The following is a 24,390-nucleotide window of genomic DNA, read 5'->3' as shown; positions in this document are numbered from 1 at the left end:
CTAGTTTTCCTCGTTGAGTGTCATTTCACGCTCTGTAAAGAAAATCCACGCGCTCTTTAGCGCTTCAAACTGGAACATATCTCTGACTATTAATAGTCGATCGTTTTTGCGTGTAATAAGCATGAGTGTCCTACACCTCGCGTCTTTTCGCGCCCTGTACATTATCCTTGCACTTCGCATTTCTTTTTGGGTAGTACGCGAAGAGAGCTTTAGAATCGAATGCGCCCAGAAAACATATTGTTTGGTAGCAGCAGCATTAGAGAGAACCATTAATATATCACACTACATGCTTAAAAGTATTATCACATGCAATTAACAAGGCAGTAACAATTATCAAAAAGTTAGGTTACTCACATTTTACAAACAGCTCGCTTGAAGAAATCTCTGTATACTGAGGATTACAACAAAGTTTCTGTTTGATGCTTTAAGTGGACAAGAACTAACCCAGGTAAGAGGAAGGCAGCTTCTCTTTACAGCTATATGAAAGGTATTCATACAAAATCAAATCACGACTGACTTCCAATAATAACGATCGAACAATCGATTAAAAATTCGACTCTCTGACAAGCGACAACGATAAAATATTTCGTGTCATTAGATTCACTCAACGAAATGTACTCCAAGTCATATCGGTTAAAATGAAGGATTTCATCGTAACATTGACGGAAAAACTACAACTTTCAACGTGTTTCTCATCATACGTTTGACTTTGAATCTAATTGATGGTAGGCCTAAGTGCTATAATCCAATTTGAAAAGGGAAATTTGAATTTGAAATTACTGTGCTCTTTTGTTTTCTTTGTTGTATGTCATTATTTGAAATGCCACATAAGAAAAGTTATCTCCAAGGTAAGAAATGCATTGCGTAGATTTACCAAGGTTATCGCAAAATATATATAGAGCCCATTAAAATCGTCTCGTCAAGAGTCCTTACGTGAATCTTTACGAGTCCTTACGTAGGCATCTTGTGCTTTGCTTATATAACCAAGTCTGATTATCTGATTGACCTGCACACAGCATATTCTTAATTATATATATCACCAAATTTATGGGTTATAACAAATATGACCCAAAACCTGATTAGCCTATAACTAGGACGAAGCATTATTTTAGTTTCTTGATGTGTCGGTGGGGGGGGGGGGGGAGGTAGGGGGAGGGATGTGGGGTGGATGGAATAGATGCATTTCATCATGACGACACTTTTTACAAAGCAATCATAAATATACGCCTCATTAAAAGAGAAGAAGAAGAGGAGGCCTTTTTTAATTTCCATGAAAATAGTTTCTATCGTACACTAAGATGCAATTGAAATATTTCGACATAAGTCCTCTTCTATATGATATTATATAAGCTGACGTTAGGTTTTGACATTCAATCTTTCTCATTTTACTCTTTATCATCCAGATATTCCCCGTGATTTTCATGATGAATATTACTTTCGTTGAACAGAGAGTTATAAAAATATTTATAGGATGCCTACTAGGTGCTTGTCTGGGTACTGGTAAGTTTCACGATATTTTTTCTGCGGACAATCCCACTTGCAATATACAAAACAACCTTTCCTGTATAAACAGGATATTGGCTTATCTATAGAGAGGCTTAATTAATTGGGAGGGGGTAAATGAATTTGGAAATAAGCGCGCAATGTATCATTTGTGTGTACATTTTTTTGTTATATCAAGTTGATGATAGGAAAGTACAACGAATTCACTATGATTGAAGATTTTCCGATAAAATTGTAATGAACCCGCTAAATCCTCTTCAATTCAAAGGTTCGTTTGGCAGGTATTTATGTTCAGTTGTTAATATTGTTTGTATTTTTTCTCAATCATAAGTACTTCCTTTCATACATATGAAGAATAGCTGACATGAGACATTTTTTTGGAATTTTGAGTTTTAACTGACAAGATCAAAGTTTTGTCACATACAACTGAAAACGTCTTCTCACATTACAACAGACACAACTTCTGACGACCGGTATTTAGTTACTCTAATTGAAAGAAATCGACATAGCCTATATGGCGATTTAAATTGATATTTGTAAGTTTCTCGTGCTCTCATTGGACGATCATTGTCACATGTTGTTCTCTTGTGCTCTGATTGAACGAAATCGACATTTGTCGAATTAAATTGACATACGACGTCGACTTCATGAAATCAGAGACTTAGGCCTACATAAGTCAAATTAAATCGACATATGTCGATTTGATTCGACATATGTCGATTTCTTCCAATGAGAGCGCTAGAAAACAACATGTGGCACTGGTCGTCCAATGAGAGCACGAGAAACTGACATATGTCAATTACAACCGACATATGTCGATTTCAGGACTTATGGCACACTATAGGCGCACCATGGCAGGCCATTGTGTAGTAAGTGTTAGAATCTTAAAGCCATATTAAGGGCTAAACAAAAACAAAACAACAAAACGCTGACCTTGATGGCAACGACTTCACTTCAAACGGAATTTATTTCGATGGAAATCATTCTAATACTTCCCTGTTATCACACGGTCGGGGATCTGTTCTGCATGTTCATTGTCTACCCCCCCCCCCCCCCAAAAAAAACATATTCATTGCTCGTTTATCCAATTGAACTGTCTGTCCATCTGTGTATCTTAATGTGTTCTTATTTTGTGTTAGTTTCAGTTAGTCTCTGAAGAAGATCCTGCTAGGATCGCAAAGTCAGTCCCTGTCACTTTTACGTATGTACCTACATAGGGATTTTGCAGTATAGATAAGCACTTTGCTCACAGGTTTTTCTCTCCTTGACAATGAAAAAAAGACTTTCTTCTGTGCTTTATTTTGCACTATTCATTCTACTGTATACATGTATATCTGTAGCCTACTTGTGTACCGTAACGACGTCTCCATGTGAACGCCTTTTTCACTTTTATATCCTCTTCTCTTTTCGACAGCTTTCCATATTTACGTGGTCAACAGTCTTCCTTTACCCTCAATCGATAAGTTCATCTTTGGTGCATCCTTAACTTTTGTAACGTCGATTGGCTTTGGCTTTTCTCGGACCGTTCGTTGTATATGTTTACTTATCGTCCCAAATTTCTTCGGGAAATACGGTCGAGGCTTTCTAACTTCGGCAGCAATGATGTCGGTTTTATCCGGTAATGGATTTTTAATTATGCAATAATTACTTTGACTTAAAAGCGGAAATGAGTTAAATACCGTGTTTTGTTATGGCATACTTTCATAAATTGTTTAATTTAAACTGTAATTCCAAACCGGTTTTGGTTTGAATTTTTCATACGCTCAATCTCTGGGAATGGGCGAAAGCTTGGCATAAAAGTACACTGTTATGATTGTATGTGGTTATTTGCAGTAGAGTAAGCGGTCGAGTAGATTAGGTTTATTATGGACACATAATGAGGCTTTAATAATGTCACAATGGAAGTTAATCCTTGGGATAATCAGTTACAAAAGCAGATGTCAACATTGAGTCTTTACTCTTACCCCAGCATTTTGTGGCTTGGCCAGAAGGGGACGGGGGGGGGGGCAGGAGAGCAAAGTGCCTCTCCCCAACACACATACGGAAATTGTCACGAAAAGAAACGGTAGCGGTAAAGAAAAACGCATGCAACAGCATATACTCATTCACTGGCGAGGAATGGATAAAACAATGGAAATAACAGCACCAGTTTTCACCGAAACAAAATTTACTCAAATGGGAGACTCTTCCCTTTGTCCTTTCAAAGAGAGGAACACCACCCGCCCCCCTACTTCCGCCTAGTTTCGAATTCGTAACAAGAATAGCGCCTATGTGATGCAATGAAGTAATATAAAACGTATTAAAATTACAAACTCTTAAACAAAATTAAAGTTAGGTATATCTTTTTTTTTCTATATGCGTCTGGCAGACTCCAACAATTCTGTCAAGTATATAGTTTTATGTGTGCGTGTTGTTGTGTGTATGTGTGTATCTCTTCATTTTTTTTTTCGGGACTGAATTTTAATTTATTATTTCCTTTACAGGTCCGGTTGCAAATATTTTACAGAATTCACAGGAATCTGCGCGATCAATGGCATGTACAGCGGCTCTTACACTTAACCATAGCAAACAAGTCATAGAGTTAGTTCACAGACCATTTACCAAAGCCTTCAAGGACCTCGGGGTAAGATTTAAAGCCGACCTGACCGATTTATATGGTGTAACCTTTAGTCCGTGTTATGTCTTGGTCAAGACCCCAAGCAGCTCATGTATATACGCGTTTGTATGTACGTGTTTGTATGACCTTTCCCCGACCCCGAACAAGTTGTCAATCTCAAAACACAAGAGGCTCCCGGTTCCTATTATCAATAATATCTACAATAGTAAATGAAATATTCATTTTAATCTCGTTCTTTAAATCTCAATAAGTTGACTTAATATATCTTGTTATTGAGGGGGGGGGGGGGGGGGCGTATTGCTGTCTTACGTTTTTCGTTTTATTTCGTGACATCACAGGGTCAAGCCAAAGACATCGAGGCTGTTGCTCGTCAAATCCAAACACAATTTGAAAGGATAGAAAGGGAAGTCGAAGGCGATAATACACATTCAGCGTCTTCATCGTCATCGGAAATAAGAAATACTTACCGAGCGAAATTAAATTTCAAGTGTGAAGGTATATGACAGTATATGTATATGACAGTATAGGTATATGACAGTATATGCATATATGTGTCTATATATATATATATTGATTTTCCAACTCATTACGATTTTCATTTATATATATTCATTTGCCTTTGTCGTTTACCTCCATTGCATTAACATAAAGTCTGTTCAAAGTATCTCTTTCGAGAACCGGCTTTAGGAATCACAAATGATTTTCGAGTTGGATAGCATCATGTTTGATCTCTAGAGTAGGGCAAAATATGTCACCAAAAACAGAACTAGTATTGTTCGATACAGGTGACAAACGCCTACAGTGGAATTACGATCTTCCTTACCGGTTTCGAACCTCTGGACATACAATCAGCGTCGATAGCCTAGTGGTTAGGGTGTCCGCGTACAGAGCGGGAGGCCCGTGGTTCGAATCCCGGTGGAGGCTGAAAGTTTTTTCACTGTTCTTGATTTTCCAATTCATTACGATTTTCATTTATATATATTCATTTGCCTTTGTCGTTTACCTCCATTGCATTAACATAAAGTCTGTTCAAAGTATCTCTTTCGAGATCCGGCTTTAGGAATCACAAATGATTTTCGAGTTGGATAGCATCATGTTTGATCTCTAGAGTAGGGCAAAATATGTCACCAAAAACAGAACTAGTATTGTTCGATACAGGTGACAAACGCCTACAGTGGAATTACGATCTTCCTTACCAGTTTCGAACCTCTGGACATACAATCAGCGTCCATAGCCTAGTGGTTAGGGTGTCCGCGTACAGAGCGGGAGGCCCGTGGTTCGAATCCCGGTGGAGGCTGAAAGTTTTTTCACTGTTCTTGATTTTCCAACTCATTACGATTTTCATTTATATATATTCATTTGCCTTTGTCGTTTACCTCCATTGCATTAACATAAAGTCTGTTCAAAGTATCTCTTTCGAGATCCGGCTTTAGGAATCACAAATGATTTTCGAGTTGGATAGCATCATGTTTGATCTCTAGAGTAGGGAAAAATATGTCACCAAAAACAGAACTAGTATTGTTCGATACAGTGGAATTACGATCTTCCTTACCGGTTTCGAACCTCTGGACATACAATCAGCGTCCATAGCCTAGTGGTTAGGGTGTCCGCTTACAGAGCGGGAGGCCCGTGGTTCGAATCCCGGTGGAGGCTGAAAGTTTTTTCACTGTTCTTGATTTTCCAACTCATTACGATTTTCATTTATATATATTCATTTGCCTTTGTCGTTTACCTCCATTGCATTAACATAAAGTCTGTTCAAAGTATCTCTTTCGAGATCCGGCTTTAGGAATCACAAATGATTTTCGAGTTGGATAGCATCATGTTTGATCTCTAGAGTAGGGCAAAATATGTCACCAAAAACAGAACTAGTATTGTTCGATACAGGTGACAAACGCCTACAGTGGAATTACGATCTTCCTTACCGGTTTCGAACCTCTGGACATACAATCAGCGTCGATAGCCTAGTGGTTAGGGTGTCCGCGTACAGAGCGGGAGGCCCGTGGTTCGAATCCCGGTGGAGGCTGAAAGTTTTTTCACTGTTCTTGATTTTCCAACTCATTACGATTTTCATTTATATATATTAAATTTATATATATTAAAAACTTGAAAACACCACAGACTTTAACTTATACATCTATTTACCAAAATTAATACAAAAAGAACGACATGTTTCGAAAGTAGCGACTTTCATCATCAGGTTACAGACGCAAAATGAATGAACAATTAAGTAATAGCAAACAAATGTACACTAGCAATAACACACAAGGACAAGTAGATTAACTCAACAAAGATAACACTGGACAGTCAAGCTGTTTGTTGAGATTAGGTTTATCCCAATTGATATGTAGGCTTTCTTTGATCCTAATCTGGAGTTTAGTGGTAGCCAGAGCCTTATATACAGAGAGTTGCGACAACTCGGGTCCGGGAATTTTCGATCACGTGACCTCATGGCACCATTTTGGGGCCAACTAATTCTGGCCGTAAGATCGACAACAACGTACGTTCGAGCAGTCAACATCTGCGCTGCCATCACAGAATGCCTGGCTGTTCAGCGTGGGGCTGTTCGAATCTTCCCGAAAATGGGTCAAAGCTGTTCAGATTCCCAACAAACCCAGATCGGAGGAAAACATGGGAGGCGAAAGTAAACAGCTTCACTGGAAGGCGAACTCCAATAACAAACTTTGCGATGTGAATACTTCACCTAGGCCTAGTACAATGAACTAAGATTCGTAACACTAGGCCTAGCCTAGTCCATAACCAGGACTGTGGGTTACACCACACAGTCCTTACAGCTATGTATGGTGCACTGTGCAGTGTACATACACACATAGTTAACAACACAGAAAACAGAGCATAAATTTCAGGCATGCAAATGGTCTATTTTTAACAAGTTCTGATCAAGAGAGTTGCGATGTTGGGATGAGATCTGTTATAAGGTGCATAAAAATATCTCTGCAAAGTTTCGTGAGTATATTCCTTAAATTGAAGGCTCCAGCGTGGCAAGACAAATCGGGGATCTACGAAGCACAGTGTGCAATACAAAGCACCAAGGGCTAGCCTAGCCCCTAATGAAAAACTGCTTGGCTCCATTGAGTCATGAGCTTGTTTGGATTATTATTTATGAAAATTTGGGTGGCGATCTGGCAGACCATTGAAATGATTAATCATTCTGCTTTGCACTTGATGATTTGAATTGAACTGGTCCAGAAGCCCACTATTTTCTATGAAATAATATTGAAAAATTAGGTTACTAAAATATCACTGTAGGTTAGGTAAAAATATTTCCTAGAACATTGTGTCCTGTTAGAGGATAGCAGGTAAAACTAACAGAGTCAACTGAAAACCATAGGCCTAATTAGGCTCAGGAATCATGTTTGTCCATGTCATACATAGGTACGGTATACAGATCCTAATTCATATTCTTACAACCGGGCAGTTCCAAGCAAAAGAGGACATAACCCAGGAAATTCAATTTGACTGAGCCTAGGCCTAGCATTTTACCGTGGTTGGCGGGCAACTCCCCCCCCGGCAATCCCCCCCCCCCAAAAAAAACGACTCTAATTTTCGACTTCTGACAACATATTTATGCTTCTGTTGGGGGGAGGGTTGTCCGGGGGGTGTTGTCTGGTCACGATTACCTTATCCATTAATAATAGAAGCCCATGCCTAGTAAGAGAGGCACAATTGGTATTTTGAAAAATTTCTGACTTTTTGGATCCTATAGTATATATAGATGCAGCTTTTTCAAGTTATTAGACATAAAATTCGTAGATAAAAGCCTGACTCTCATACAAAAATATTCTGAAGTAGATCTTTTCAAATTCCAGCAGCAGCTTAGTTCTCATAACGCTGAAATATCCTACTCACATATACCATATGTTTGCGATGTGAGTTCCAGATTAGTGGGAGGGAATAATTCATTTTTTTTCCGACGTGGCTGTTTATATCCGACCGACGAGACCAATTGTGATACCCCGAAACAATCCCCCTCCCCTGCCCCACATGTCACCTTTAACCCTGCACTCTAAATTTTGTGGGACTGGAACACAGACAAAATGTGATTGGTCCATTTAGTTACCATAGCAACCAATTTTCAAAGACCTAGCTTCATGATTCTGTGCACCATGTCAGTACCAGTCACATGTCCAAATATCAACTTCATCAGCCATTGCTAGCTCAAGTTACAGTTAATCCCAATTTTGACCAATCACAGGCTTTGTTTGGTTACCATGGCAACAATGGAAGAATGTACATTATTCCGCAACTGTGCAATATGTGTTACAATATGATATTTAACCAGTCATAATACAATTTTACCGTACCAGAATATCAACTGTTGAATTTGGACTTCCAAATGTGCCAACCTCATCCCCTTGAACTTGAGCGCAGCCAATCCCTCCCCCCCCCCCCCTCCCGTTCGACACTCGACGCCCTACTTACACAGCCTCGGCGCATAAAAGCACCACAACATGAGCAGGCCAAAAATAAAACCCAGAATCCCGCTCATACTTCTACAATGCCATCGAAAAATTCCCCTATCCACCTGAACGCCCATTCCCACACATACTGTATGTTGCCCATTTGGCCCCAAAATGGCGCCCAAATTTCAGTTGTCGCAACTCTCTGTATATAAGGCTCTGGTGGTAGCTGAGTCGATAATTTTGAATGAGTTGTTGTCACATAGCCGCTTACAGTTGGGAAATTTAGCTAAGTGTTTGTAAATATGTGATTTCTTATCGGTTTGTAGATGCTCAGAAATCCGTGTAGAAAGGTACCTATGGGTTTCCCCTATATATAACAAGCATTACAGCTTGTGCAGATGAATTTATAGACCACACGAGATTTAAGGTATGATGGAATCATGTCTTTTATTACACACATATTTCGAACTTTAAATGAGATAAACACTAATTTAACATCAATGTCTGTACAATGCGATTTGATCAACTGTCTAACTTTGTTCTGAGCATAACCAGAGAAATTACCAATGTACGGGAGCTTGTAAAATCTAGTATTGTGAGAAACCGGGTCAATGATATTTTCCGGTGACACCTTGTTTTGTAAATACGATTTCACAACTTTGTCAATTAAGTGAGAGGGGAACTGATTTTTGCCGAGTGTGGACATAAGTCCTTTTAGGTCTAGGTCAAATCCTTTCCAAGAGTTGTTGATCTTGTACATTCTATCCACTAGCGTTTTAATGAGACCAATTGTAAGAGTACGGAATGAAACTGAAAAAAATTGGTTAGTAACCCTGAGTACGTGGGCTTATGATAAACGGAAGTGTTGCAATGACCAATGTTGCTGACAAGCACATCCAAAAAAGGTAGCGTACTGTCTTTTTGCTTCTCAATAGTAAATTTTATGTTAGGGTGCCGGGTATTGATAAATTGAATGAAATCGATGGCTTCACCCTCATTTCGGAAAAGACAGAAAATATCGTCAACATATCTGCGGTAGTGATAAGGTTTGGAAATCAGTTCCCCTCTCACTTAATTGACAAAGTTGTGAAATCGTATTTACAAAACAAGGTGTCACATCTGCCCCATCCACACCTTATCACTACCGCAGATATGTTGACGATATTTTCTGTCTAGATATGTGTATATATATATATATATATATATATATATATATATATATATATATATATATATATATATATATAGATATATATATATAGATATGTGTGTGTGTATATATATATATATATAAATATAATATGTAAATAGGTGGTAACTCAATAATTTATGAAGAAAAAAATATGATTTCATAATACCACTAGGACCTCAAACCTTTTACTTCCTCTTTGTTTATATTTATATTTATATTTATATTTTTTTATATTTCCATATTTTTTTAGGTAGAATGTAACAGTGCCACAGCCTAAATACTCGTTGATTCAGAATTTGCACATTTCCATCTTATAGCGAATAAACATTTCAATAAATAAAGGAAACCATAACATGCCTATACGACGCACAAGTGACTCAATGTTGTCAAATTTGAGACCTGATCAAGTCTTGGGTGTGAAAAAAACATGGAATCGAATGTATCTACCGATTGGAAGTTAAAGGCATTGAAGACTCGACCCAAACCGAGTGCCGCCATGTGAAAAAAGTTAACTTTCCGTTGCTTGCAAGTGAAGTTTTTCTCTTGTCGCTACAAAATGCAGACAGTAATGAAACGTGATACCTTGTTATCTTTAGCTGGACCTGAGATGTCCATCGCTGTATCGTTTGTACACTGTGCTGTGGGTATTGTCACTAGCTATATGTAATGACTGTACACTAGTGTCTAATTACCGACGGTAGCAAGCTGTGTGTGTATTTTCTGGAATCATATAGTGGTGTCTATCACTTCTGTTACACCTCATTCGAAATTAGGTCAGATTAACGGCATTAGACGTTTCTTTTGCGCGAGTCTTCACACCCAAGCTGTTTGTAAGTTATTTGCTTGGGGAAGTTGTCCATGCATATACCAATAATGATAGTTGTGTGCTTGTGTGTGTCTCCTTTAAGGAATGTGATTAATAGTCCCGTGTTTAAATCGCACGATCCTTAATCTTTTGGCGAAATTCAAATTGAAAGGGATTTTGTACAGCGAAACAAAAAACGGCTTAGTATGCAGCTCAAATTGGCCAGAAAGTTTCAATACTTTGACAATAGACACCCACTTTTCTGCGTTTCCTAAATATCCTTTTTTAAGAAACTCAGTGACCCATTGGTCGTCTTAAAATAAACTGAACTAGGAAATGATTTGATACTTTATCAGGTCATGTCCGACTTTACATGCCCTTCAAATAATAGTGTATATACGGGGGTTAAATTGCCTTCTAACGAAAACTTGAATATATTGAATATATGTATATATATATATATATATATATATATATATATATATATATATATATATATATATATATATATTCTATCCCGTTATTGTAATAAGCTTTAGTCTCTTTCTTTACCGTTTTAGATATGTTCAGCGTGGCTGTCCAAAATTGTAAGGATAACATGTTAGGTATACATGAACGGTGTCTGGAAAGAATCTGGGTTCCAATAGCCAGGCAAGCACTTTGTGCACCAATGACTGCCACTTTCGTCTGTAACGTCATCACATGTAAGTATATATATTTCAACGTAAAAAGTCGTCGAGCTTAGTCACTGATCATCGTAAGAGAAAATAAAATTTTATGATATCGCTAGTATTTTCAAAAGAGAAAATGCTAAAATGCAACTTACAAGGCCTGTGAAGTGCCATTTCCAGCGATCTGGGAGGGATTTACAGCCAAAATTTTCTTGTACGCTTCGCGCCAATCATGGTGGCGCTCCGCTTAGATAGTTTGCAATGCCGAATCTACAGTTTCGCCCCTCCCTTGGCAATTTCCTGGCTACGCGCCTGGCTATAGGTATATGATGGAATTGACAATGCATATTTCGTCACGCGCACGAGAGTGGTCTTTTCTGCTATGGTGTAAACAAGAAGTGTCTGCACGGTAATAGTCTTTTTCTTTCTCTCTCTAAGATTCATAACCATTCAGTTATTGTAACGTACATTGTGTTAGGATAACCTGGGCACGTTTTACATTAGTGTGTCAACCTCAAACACTGTTATACTCGTCAATCAAATGCACAAATCGCACACAATGGATGGTAATTCCCTCAACTGAGTATAAAGCCCGGGTCACATCTGCGCGATTCAACACGCGATTCAACTCGCAACTAAAATCACGCGAATCAGAAAAGTTGCTTCTAAGAAGTTGCGCTGATTAGAACATTGCTCTATTGCAAATCAATCCAAATCGACGGCGCAACTTTTATTGCGCAACAAGTTGATACCCGTGTCTAACTACGCGATTCAACCTTCAATTGTATTGCGAGTTGAATCGCGTGTTGAATCGCGCAGATGTGACCCGGGCTTAAGTGAGGCATACATGAAAGTTGCTAAGTTAACCGGATTACCATTATGAACAATTATATATATATATAGTTGTATGTATCACGTGAAACGTGTTCTTCATGAGCCCAACAGTCCTGAATTTCTATGCCAAAAACATAGTGTGTGAATTCTAGTATGAAATGTGTAAGACATAACGCCAACGGCGATTCATTGTAAGAACAAGTTTGAATAGCAGACATGGTTATGAATTATACCGTATGTTATAGTAGTTGTGTATGCACTGTTAAAAAAAATTCTGTTAAAATACAGAATTTCTCTGGCAGCAGAGTTTCCAGGAAATGTCTGTTATTCCCAACTGCAGATAATCTATGTAAAATAAACAGTCTAAAACTGTTATTAATACAGTTTATTTCTTTCATTATAACAGTTTTTGTCCGTAAACTTACTGTACGACGACCGTTATTTTACACCATATTCTATGTAAAATAAACAGTCTGAAACTGTTATTTATACAGTTTTTTCCCCCAATTATAACAGTTTCTGTCCGTAAAATTACTGTACGTCAACCGTTATTTTACACCATATTCTATGTAAAATAAACAGTCTGAAACTGTTATTTACACAGTTTTTCCCCCAATTATAACAGTTTCTGTCCGTAAAATCACTGTACGTCAACCGTTATTTTACACCATATTCTATGTAAAATAAACAGTCTAAAACTGTTATTATACAGTTTTTATTTTGCATTATAAAAGTCTTTGTCCGTAAAATTACTGTACGACGACCGTAATTTTACACTGAATTCTATGTTAAATACACAGTATGAGAGCGTAATTCATAGTTTTTCTTTGCATTATAAAAGTTTTCATCCGTAAATTACTATATGATAGCCGTTATTTTACACTACATTCTATGTCAAATAAACAGTCTGAAATGGTTATTTACACAGTTTTTCTTGAAATACAGTATGTCTTTTTCTCTGTAAAATAACTGTATTGTGACTTTTAATTTACTGTATCTTTTAGGTAAAGTCTAGTCTTTTATGTTATCTATAGTCTTTTTCCTTGCAATAAATAGGTCTTTGTCTGTAAAATTGGCTGTCAGATGGAATTACTATTATCAGTGAGATTATAAAATAAAAAACAACTTATTGTTCTCTGAAACTTTTATTTACAACTTTAAAACTTGTCGAAACATATTTTTGAACGTCAAAACCTTTAAAGTAATATATAAGACTGAACATCATAAGGCAATCTCTTATTGATGGCTGGGTATTTGCTGGGTGCCCCAGCCTTTTTTTTGGAAAAGGTTTTGTTATACAGACGATACTTTCATTGTTTGGAAATATACTGATAAGTCTGTATGTGGCCATATTTGTCTCTTCGGCCACTTCAGGAAATCCTGGATCAGCCACTGAAAGTTTTCACAATTGACTGATCATAAAACACTAAGCTTTGACACCTGCTAGTTCCTGGCCCTTTCATTGCTCTACAACAAAGTTCCTTTCCCTCTTATTTACAGATGCACTTGAAGTATGCAAAGTTCACTCAAGGTCACTGTATTATGTGACCACAGAAACTTAGGTGTCTTCACTATTCTTCACTTAACTTTATTACAACTATGTTCATTTCATGTATTTTTAAATGTTCTAGCAGTATTAAATATATCGCTCATATACCATATTCACTTTAATGGGCATATCAATGTTCACAGAAAATTAATACCTGTAACTGTGGTAACTCCTCTATTGCTGATAAGGATTGTATACTTTTTCTAATTTTCGTGACCTTCTTTAGCCCTTAAAGTTCAAAGTGGAAGTTAAAGACAAGGATATGTTACAATAGGTAAGAATAAAGATTAACTAATCTGTTAACCAAAGATATTGTAAATCATCTGATCAAAAGATATATAAACAATGATTTGACCTTTGTACCCGTAAATGATTAAAAAAAGTTGTCCTTATATTCCTATGCTTCTGCTTGAGTGGAAGGAGCAGTTTTATGAAAAGATTTCATGTTAAAATTTAGCATAGAGATTTTATATTTTGACAACAAAATATAATTTAGATATCAAGCTTATAGCATTAACAAAATGAACAGAATGACTTGACATCTGAAACTATTATGGATTCAAAACTTTTCTAACATTTGTGAACCTGCTTGGAAGAGTTTCAGAGTTTATGGAGTTATTGGAAAGGTGTCATAATAGCACCAAATAATAGTCTTTAACAAGTTTGTCAACAAGTGAAACCTTGTAAATATCCACCAACAAAGTTAAACACAATAGTTTGAACTCTGTATAAATGTTTAACTGTTCATTTGTAAATGAGACTTCTCTGTAGCTGGAGAGTCTATGGTTCCAGTTAAGGAGGCTCAAGAGGCTCGCTAACATTTTCTCAACTAGGAACACCTTAAATCAACTAAGTGACCTAGATTTATAATTCAACGTTACCAAATTGTCAGACTAATGTGACGAATCATGGGAAGTGCCTGAAAAGCATTTAGACTGTCCAATCTGACTCAAATTCTTTCAGGTTTCCAACCAAAGCCAAAATTTTTGGGTTGACAGGATAGCTCTTCTCGGATTTGGGGGTCTTTCTTCCCTTTTCTGGATTCAATCCAACAAAGCAGCTGCAAAGAGGAGCAAAAATTAGAACTGTGAAATCATAAAGTTCAAATAAGTTAGCAATTATTAAACCATTTAACAATTAATTTCCTTTGGTCTCAAATTTACACTACAGTATGACATACATGATAGTAAGATATGGTCAAAATATGTGATGTGACACAACTCAGTTTCCAATTGTATGTGTGCTCACTGGTGTTGATAGAAGCAATTGAGATGGATACCTGTCTTAATTTACAAGCCTTTGGAATTCAACAGTTTTCTAGGAAATCATGATCTGAAAAGAAGAGCTAATTTGTGAATCCTCTTTTAATTTCAATTTTGTTCAGTTTAAGCTGATACCCTATAGTTGTAACAAATTGTGAAGGTGTTCTCAGTAATTAACCAAACTCATACATTCCCACCCTTCTCCAAAATAATAAAACATGCCATTCAACTATTTACACTAACTTTCCATTGGTGAAAATTATGTAAAGGTCATCAATGTTTACAAAAGGTTACCAAAGCTGCTGTTATTCTTGGACCACAACAAATAGTACAAAATAAGTAAATCAGCTGTAACTGAGAACAGAGTATGATTTATTTCAATGATCTGCCCAGGAGTTGAGTTAACTGCAATTTGTTGATTTTTTTTCTAAATTGGTACCTTTATGATCGGCTGATCTTTTGAAGGTGGCTAATAATATGCATTCACTCTTACATTCCATGTCAAGGGAATGTCCACACAAAATAACAATGGTTAACTATTACTAGGGTACTTTCAGCCTACTCACCGCTGGATAAACTCCATTAAAGTTGCACCTTCAGATGGATACTCAATGTTTAAGATGAAAAACATTGCAAACAGCATGATCATTGCACTTTCAAAAGTTTGAATGTGGTCATTAACAATAACCATATCTACTGCCAACATAAACTTTCTTCCAGTGTACATGTTTGGACCTGCAAAAAATAAATATCAATTAGAACTATTAAGAGAATGTTCATTTAAAGTTAATGCCACTGCTATGACTACCACTACTTTACAGTTGCAGCGTGAATATACTCCAACTCGCGTGTACTAATGGGTCATTATTTTTTATTCAATATTATTTTTACCGGTATTCAAGGTTTGTTTCGGATGTATTTCGATATATTCGTTGATGGCAGATTTCATTTTTGTCGGTGTGGATATGAAAGAAAAAACGGTTTATCTGATATATCGATTTACTGAGGCACCCTAGATCAGCAACACAAAAATGACATTGAAAATGTTGCAATGGTCAACCAAAATGTTTTTACCACATATGAAGTCAAAAATGGGCTATAGTTCTTGAGTTTCATGTTACATGCTGAGCATCAAATGCACACATACATGCTGAATTGATGCTGTAACAGAGTTTTCCCAGTTAAATCTCAGATTGACCCATGACTTTGTCTTCCACAGGTGATAGTGCACTATGAGGTGTCATTGACACACTTGCCAACATATAACTTCCTAGGTTTCTTTAATCAAAGATTCTCAAATTTTGACCACTGTTGATTCAAGTGACCACACCTACATACCACATGAGATCTGTCCAAGATTCCCTTCTTGAGATATCATGTTTACAAAGTATTCACAATTTCACCTCTGTTGACCCCAAATGATCTTTGACCTTTGCCAAAAACAATAGGCTTCTTGTACTCTATCGGGTACACCCACATGCCAACTATGAAATCTATCTAAGCTTCCTTTCATGAGAAATTGTGTTTACAAGGTAGGCATCAGTAAAATACATACACACGCACAAATACTCACCATCACAAATTTCAAAGGTTACAACTATCATCCAAACCAAAAAGGGGAAAAAGAGCAGTGTATATGTACTGGAGGAAATGCATATTAGAGCAAAATCCTCCAAATGCTTCTCACCTTGAATAATGATGCATGGGAATGTTGACTTCAGATCCTTAGTAATATTCTGCACAGTACTGGTTTCCTGAACATAATGTAAATGTAGGAACATTAAAATTGTTTGGAATACTTATCTTATTATGTGGGACAAAACATTCAAGATGCCATCTGGGAAAACAGTAGTATCTTCCAAAGCATAACATAAAATAAATGAAACTGAGGGACAATATGCATCCCTGAAATCAAAATGATGACAATGGGGAAGATCTTAATCAACTGATGGCATATGATGTACTGAACTTTGGACTTCAGAGTCCCAATACACAACAATTACAGCTGACCTACAAACAGTGAACATCGCAGAGGAATATCGTTATAAAGTCAATCAACTTGACCAATACATCTACATAACTGTAAGTGTAAGAACGACAAACCAGAGAAAAACACAGACAAATAGTGCTATTCTGATAGTGCTAGTTTACAAATAGTGCTAGTTCACAAGCTTAATGATTTATAAAGGTAGCTTCTTCTTACCTTTGCAAGGTAGAAAAGATCATCCCATTTATCTCCAAGGTGATTGCAGAGGAGGAGAATAAGTCCTGGAACATCAGGGGAATGATCACCACTTTCCTTCTTAGCACTCTCCACATCAGCTATTATATTTTGCACCTCCTTCTTCTTCTTTGCTGACACTTGCAGAAACTTCTGAATTCAACTGATTTCAGTTTGATGCCCACTAAATCTTCAAAATGTCCGATCATCCCAACCTCCTCAAACAAGAAAGGATATTCATCAAGGAGAGCACATACAGGAACTTGCTGACTGTTTATCTTGGCACGGATGGTTGGAAATACATTTTTCATGAGGAAAACAAACTCATTGTCATCCCATATGTTAAGTTCATGCATCACCTTTAAGTCATCTGTCTTTTTTCTCTGCGTGTCTCGATCCTCCCCTTCAGGTAGGTCCTCTGGTTGCCAGTTTTTGCAGCCATATGAGGTGCTGAGTTTACGCTTCTTTGTTAGTGCTTCATTCTGTTCACCCTCTACAAACAGGGGGTAACCAACATTTAGGTGAAATTTGCCTCTATTGAGATTGCTCATACGGTTTTCCAACTGTGTAAGAAGGGATGCATATCCACTACCAACAACAAGTCCTTCAATGTCATCTTTAAAGGGTTCTGGAAACTCACGAACGATCTTCTGTGCAATAATAGAAAGGTGCTTTCGTCCTGGACTTGACTCAACTTTCATTATATATGTCATTGCATAATATTCTGATCATTTCACGCCGATCTTTGGGAGTGGGTCTCTGTTTCTTCTGGAGTGATTTTGTGAGGCTTTTAGGCATTTTATCCCAATCAACTTAAAATGACTCTGCCCAATCTGCAATTACCACTGCTGGACTTGATCCTGGTGAACTGGGCACCCAGCTGCATCCTGGTGAACTGGCCACAGAGTCGGGTTCAGATGATTGTGAAGATGCTGATCCAAGCAACTTTTCTTTAAGAATGAAAATATGTCACATCAATGAAAGTAGATGATATGAAATGAATAAACAACCTTGATAAATTATTTCCTGATAACAGACATATATTGCATTAAGGTACTAGTTTTTTGGACACTCACAGAACACAATAAACACAATAAAATAACATAATATACACAATAAACAGGGGCAGCACTCAAGCTCTCAGTCTATCGAATCAAGCATATCTTCAATTGGCAACAGGGGCATTCTCTGACAGGTCTGTTTCGGTTAAGTCGCTGCTTGTTTGTTGACGTAGGCAATGGCTTTGTACACATGTACACACCGTACCGTATGCCATATGGACCTTGTGCATAAGCATCGGACAAGGCGTGCTTCATAGTTTGTTAAGTTGTTGAGGTGTATTCTTATACTGTATGGAAAGCAAGCCATTGCCACAGTTCCCTGCATCTTTCAATCAGTATAGCCAAAGTGTGAAATTATTGGGGCAATTTTTGTTGATTATTGGTATACAAGTGTTTTTGGGGCAAAGTAACACTCATACATATCAAATTGTTGCGTCCATGGCGATATTTGGTCACTGCAGACGTTTGCGTAGTGCCCGCTTATTTGGACCCCAAAGTGGGGGCCAAGTATGATCCCAGAGTAGAGGTACTGTACCCCATACTAACCCATAGTGGTTGTTTTTCAAGGTGACCTTTAGCCTTGTCATACTCTCATATGAACTTCAACATACTCTACAAACAACATAGAACGTACGTTCTATGTTTAATTTGAATTGAAAAGAAGGGTTTCCTCTTTTCTTGTTGATAAATATTTTAGTTTGGGTATGTGGTGTATCATTTCATTAGTTTGACCTGGTGTTTTCTATTTGCTCACTACTTGAAAACTGCTTAAAAAAAGTTCAAATCTAATGTATAATACTAATAATTAACCCAGAAAATTTTCTTTAGAGAATTACAAAAATGCTAATGATGTACTATGAGACCAGTTTCCTTATTCAATTTGTGGTACCAGCAACTGTCTTAGACAATAAGAGAAACTTCTGTGTATCACATCTACTTACTATTTAGAAATTTTTCCATCTCCTCTTGTAACTTACTTCTTAACCTCCCCTTTCACCTCTCCATTCCTCAAAAAAAGGAGGATAATCATATTTAGAAAGTGCAATTATATTTCTGCTTACCTGCCTTGTTTGCCCATGCTATTAACAGCTTTCTCCTCTGTATTGGCTTCAGCACACTGGAAAGGTCCTCATCAGTGATCAGCTTGAGATCGCACACACTTTCCACACCAGCAGCCAGGAGCTGTTCAACTACTTTGTCCACCATTTCAAGTGGCAGTGAAGGAAGATGCTGCATTATGGATAAAGCAAAATCTTCAAGACAAATTGTATCATCTGATTGTTCTGACACGCTCATTTTAACAAGAGAACCTCAGACCTGAGTAATGGAAGTGAAGGTTTTAGTTCCTTCTCAATTCAAAATAATTCATATGCCACATTTGCTTACTATAAGTTTCTTTGTAAGGCCCATTATATACTCCTAGTTGTTCCATAATTGAGCTTGCACTCAAACATAGTTCTTTTTGGCTTTCAACAACTACAAACAAAGTGCAACCCAATTTAAGACTTGAAAAGCATGTATCAGAACACTGACATATTACAAAGAAACCCTTCTGGTAAGAAGTGCCAAACATCTTAACTCTGTCACTGATAACAGAATCATCAAACTTTGCATTTGCTGCCTGCAAAGCATGCTTTATTTCAGGCATGAAGCATTCTATATTGAGGGATGTGGCATTTTCAATAACCAATCTATCAGGATATATTTTCCCTGAGCTGTTATAAGCTTGAAAGTACTGGTGTTGATTTGCTAAAGACTGTGTCACATTGATGAAATTTTGTGCAGATCTGGCACAACGTTTGAAATAGGAGTGCTTACTTTCGAAGCATAGAGTCCACACTCTCATTAATGGTCCAAACTTAATTAAATCTGGATAGTGGCTCAGGAAATGATGTTTTGGTCTGAAGGGAGTATCAGCAAAGAGTTGTTTTCTCTCAGTCAAGTATTCCCCCATTATCACCCTTAAATATGCAAGTTGCTCATGTGAAATCTTTGGAGAACACACATACTCAACAACTTCTCGTAAAAGAAGAAAGAGTCTCCATACAAGGTCATTATGATCTTTAACATATGCACTCAAAATAATTGGAAGAAGTCTCAAAAGGTTCCAGTTTTCAACGGCTTGACCACCTAAGCGGTTACCTGATAAATTTACAAATGCAGGTTTATTGTTTGCATCGCGTCCTTGAAATTTAAACTGTACCAACATTATATTCAAATCTGCATATGTGAACCAATGTTTTTGTTTAATCCAGTATTGAATAAACATGGCTACATTGTAATCAACAACTCCTTCAAACAAGTCGTGCCCCAGGCATGGTGGCAAACCAGGTGCACACACATGAAAATACCTCAAAGAATTAAAACATGAATTAAATTTAATTCCTTGATGATGATTTTCTTCATGATCTTCAAGGTGTGCAATGCAAGAATCATACTCCTCCTTGGTTCTAGGCTTCCCAACAGCATATGGTGCGTTACATTTAAAGTCATGTGAAGTTATTAAACAGTAGCGGCACATGTTAGTTCCTGAAAAACTCTCAATGAAACCCCCAATACAATGGGAACCTAAATTATCCCCTAATATACAAGACAGCACACCTTTCCAGACCACCCCGTCACTTGTTTCTATTCCAACTTCCTCTAATGTTTTCAAATCATTTATCACTCTCTCAAAAACCTTCTGCTGCCCAAAGACCTTAAAATCAACTTCTTTACAAAAAAACACAAGCTGCATTGCATCAACAACAGATCTGTACTCAGGTTGGGTGTTTCCAAGTGTAAAATACATTGCTAGTATTTTGTGTTTTATTCTTGCCGACCCAAGTGGGTTTACAATTTCAAATGAGTCTTCATAGAGAATGATGGACAAAGATCTTTCACAACTTTGAAACAAACTATTTTTTTTAAAAACTGTATCATCCACTATGTCGGTAAGAACAGATGAGTCTTCACTGTGATGCCTACTTTGACATTGTCCCAACACAAAATCATCCGAAAGGAGCAATTGAATGCTCTCCTTGATTGGAATGTAATGATAGTATTGCATTTTTTGTGCTGAATCTCTCCCTAGTGATATTGCAATTGGAGCAACAAACTTGAATGCTGATTTATAGTAAATTACTCTTTTCTACAGTGCTGCGTTCTGAGTTTTCCTTTACAACTATAGCCATCCATGCATCTATCTCATTCACATAATCGGCTACACATTTGATACGTTCTTCTGCTAAACCCTCATCTCTCAATTTTTGAGTAATTTTCAAAACCTGATCTTGTTGACATAAACTGTGAATAGTTTGAAGCTCCTCAACAATCATTTGAATTGTTTGTGATGGAACAAGTTGTTTTGCCTGAAGTTTCAGAAGAAACAAGGCAAAATTTTGTTGAAATTGAAGCCTAGACTGACCTGTTTCTTGCACCCTACCTTGGCAATTGTTACTGTTTTCGAAATCACAGCTTATGTCATTTTCAATGACAAATCTATCAGTCTCTGTAGACACATCAAAGCAGTTAGTGTCTAGAGGTATATCTTGATCCAAAGAGCAATGATCACGAGTAGAAAGTTTGTATTTATCCAAAATGTTTACAGCTCCCCAGTTTCTGTGACGTGACAAATGTGCTGTAAATGAACTGGTTTTTGAAAAATCTCTTTTGCACTTCTTATATGGACAAGATACAACTTGTCCTTTTCTAATATGTGCTTTTAAGTGTGCCAAATATGAGGACAGATCTGTGAGTTCTTTTTGACAGATTTCATACATACAAATCAATGACAGGTTAACTGACTGAAGTTTTGCTGCAACTGCTATTTGCTTTTGAATATGGCGGTGATACCTAGTCACATGAATCTTCATTGCAGCAAAAGTTGATAGGGTATAGCCACAATTAACAAAACAACATGGAAATCTCACTCGAGGTATATTCCTATGGGAACTCACATGATCAACATAGCCACGGATAGTAGCTGTTAGTGTATTGCATATTTTACAGGTGTACATTTCTGCCCTGCTTCACTATTGATAATTTGAAAGAGACATGAATTATGCCTTTTCAAATTCAGCCATGTTCTAAAAGTCTAATTAACCTTGGCTAATCTAAAGACTGCATATTACATGCCAGATGAGAGCCAATATCATCCATGTATGTAGGCTACCAGCACCAATTAACTTACAAGTTACAATGTACCCACCCTTAAATCATATTAACCTAAACAACATGAAGCAAGGCTAAGCTTCACACGCACATATCAAAATGCACGGTAGGGTGACGATAGGTAGTCTAATACAGCGCCAGTGTTACTATAGTGATAGTCTAACTCTTAATTATCGTTCGTCTGGTCTACGTTATAGGCAAACTAACGGTAGTACTAGGCTAGGCCCTACGGTAAGAACTAAAATATAAACTAACTTTTTGTTATGACAGGCTTTCAAAGTTGTTTTGTTGATTATAATAATGCAAATGTGGCATATGGTTAAAATAAATTTACCACTCACGTCTGACGAAGTACTCAATGAAGTCCTGTTCTGGTGTGGAAATGTGCGTAGCCTACTGGACAGCAACGGCAGTTGTTTTCCTCTCGTGTCGACGTACTTTGAAGCGCTGTAGTATTGTATTGTGCAATCTATACACTTCATACGTACGTTAATGCGAGATGCGATCAATCATAATGTACAGAACAGCGCAGCATGTACTGGACGTTCTGACATCGCGCGCCAACTTGGGTCATGTGACTGCATGCTGGACTGTAGCCAAGTTTTCCGGGAAAGCCAACGGCAGCCGCCCAGAATGTATCAAAAGAATTCCCGCCTGTGCGCGAGACGTCATAGCTGTTACAGACACGTTGACGCCAATCATCGAGCTAGACCGGCTGGGTCGAATGGGAGGAGGGGTTGAAGGGGGGGGGGGGCGGTTCAGATGAATGAAATGACATTTACTGTACTAGACATATTTAACAACATTTTGATACGTTCGGTGACCCATTTAGCTATAAATAGCTGCATGTGTGTGACCCAGTGATCGTACATTGAGCACACGGAATTGTCATCGGTTCATGTTTTACTGACAATACAAGTTAACATAAAACAACAATAAATTAGACTACATCTTGAAGGCTGGGCATTGTATTCTTGGCAGCTCACAGCAGTTATTGTTTTGATAGGATTTCGGAAGTTGTATACTCCTTAAACAAACAGTAAACCAATTGGAACAGTACCATCTATTGTAAAATTATGTTTTCATTAGTTAACACGTTAGGCATTTACAAATAATTCGTTTCTAAAACTCTAAATGGTTAGATTTCACATATTTGACCTACAGACCCTTCAAAGTTACCTTTCACATTGGTTTCGTTCGCTGGATAATTAAGGGTCATTGATGAGCCTCACGGGGTTGGGGGTTGTTGCTCAAATGTAACACTAAGGCAGAAAACGACTGTAGGGACAAAGTTAACTGGTAATTGTGGGTTGGATCATGGAGCTATCGGTAATAGCTTCATGGTTGGATTTCATTCTTTTCTTTGCCAAACGGTAATGTTACTGCACAATGGATTTTGTTGCATACCATTGTATATTGGTAACGTGTTCCACCTTCAAGTATATTTTCGTATAACACTCTTCAAATTCCAATTTACATGCATTAGATTGCAAAAAAAAAAAAAAAAAAAAAACTTATTCTGTAAAGTACATGACACATATAACGTCTGTAAAAATCACATAAGTTTACATGTAACTGACATATTCTGGAAAATTTTACAGAATTATCCTGTAAATTTTCATTGGAGGGAAAAATACTACAATTTTTTGTAAACCACTTGCTGTAACATAAAACGTCTGTAAAAATCACAGAATTTTACATGTAAATATTAAAAACTGACATATTCTGGAAAATTTTACAGGATTTTCCTGTAAATTTTCTTTGGAGGGAAAAATACTACAATTTTGTGTAAACCACTTGCTGTACAGAAAACGTCTGTTAAAATAACAGACGTTTACATGTAAATATAGAAAACCGGCTTTTTCTGTAAAAATCGACAGGAATTAACTGTAAATTTACAGAAATTTTTAACAGTGTGGTGTGTATGGTTTTATTAATGTATTTACTTACACGTTGTAAATATATAAACATCTATGTAAGTAGTTTGAAGTCGAAGTTAGGTAGTTCTTTAACGTGAATTTGTTTGGTTATGTTGACTCGAATTATGTCCGGCCATGCCACCATTTCGATATCCATCGACTGATTGGTAAACCATGCTG

The 24,390-nt window shown here is 37.2% G+C and overlaps 3 protein-coding genes across 4 annotated transcripts in view; 1 reads left to right on the top strand and 2 right to left on the bottom strand.

The window, feature by feature from the left end:
• LOC139966402 (tachykinin-like peptides receptor 86C) overlaps positions 1-24,390 on the bottom strand; it is a 52,248-nt gene that overhangs the window by 11,593 nt on the left and 16,265 nt on the right. The gene's annotated exons all lie outside the window — the stretch shown is intronic.
• The window catches only part of LOC139966401 (E3 ubiquitin-protein ligase DCST1-like), a 39,303-nt gene continuing 15,134 nt past the window's right edge, over positions 222-24,390 (top strand). Inside the window, exons 1-6 of one of the 2 annotated variants that reach the window (XM_071969347.1) lie at positions 222-448; positions 1,404-1,500; positions 2,918-3,121; positions 3,987-4,126; positions 4,459-4,615; positions 11,102-11,245. In XM_071969347.1, coding sequence (XP_071825448.1) covers positions 1,422-1,500; positions 2,918-3,121; positions 3,987-4,126; positions 4,459-4,615; positions 11,102-11,245 — 724 coding nt within the window. In that variant the 5' untranslated portion in view covers positions 222-448; positions 1,404-1,421. The remainder of the gene's footprint in view (positions 449-1,403; positions 1,501-2,917; positions 3,122-3,986; positions 4,127-4,458; positions 4,616-11,101; positions 11,246-24,390) is intronic. The other variant, XM_071969348.1, reaches the window with a different exon arrangement.
• LOC139966403 (uncharacterized) lies at positions 12,361-24,207 on the bottom strand. The gene is made up of 6 exons (XM_071969353.1): positions 22,633-24,207; positions 19,201-19,369; positions 17,061-18,028; positions 16,545-16,611; positions 15,424-15,592; positions 12,361-14,655 (listed from the first exon to the last, which is right to left on the bottom strand). The coding sequence occupies exons 1-3, from the start codon at positions 22,771-22,773 to the stop codon at positions 17,892-17,894; spliced, it is 447 nt and encodes a 148-aa protein (XP_071825454.1). The 5' UTR covers positions 22,774-24,207; the 3' UTR covers positions 12,361-14,655; positions 15,424-15,592; positions 16,545-16,611; positions 17,061-17,891.

The sequence above is a fragment of the Apostichopus japonicus genome, chromosome 4 (genome assembly GCF_037975245.1).
Source record: "Apostichopus japonicus isolate 1M-3 chromosome 4, ASM3797524v1, whole genome shotgun sequence".
NCBI classification, from domain to species: domain Eukaryota; kingdom Metazoa; phylum Echinodermata; class Holothuroidea; order Aspidochirotida; family Stichopodidae; genus Apostichopus; species Apostichopus japonicus.
This window is presented reverse-complemented; position numbering and strand designations above follow the sequence as displayed.

Excerpts from the sequence above, each read along its gene's own strand:
- LOC139966403 (XM_071969353.1), bottom strand. The coding sequence starts at position 22,773 with ATGAAGTGTATAGATTGCACAATACAATACTACAGCGCTTCAAAGTAC. Across the intron at positions 19,370-22,632 it reads CATTGAGTACTTCGTCAGAC|CATCTTCCTTCACTGCCACT; the intron begins GTGAGTGGTAAA and ends TCCATAATGCAG. Across the intron at positions 18,029-19,200 it reads AGCATGGGCAAACAAGGCAG|AAAAGTTGCTTGGATCAGCA; the intron begins GTAAGCAGAAAT and ends TCATTCTTAAAG.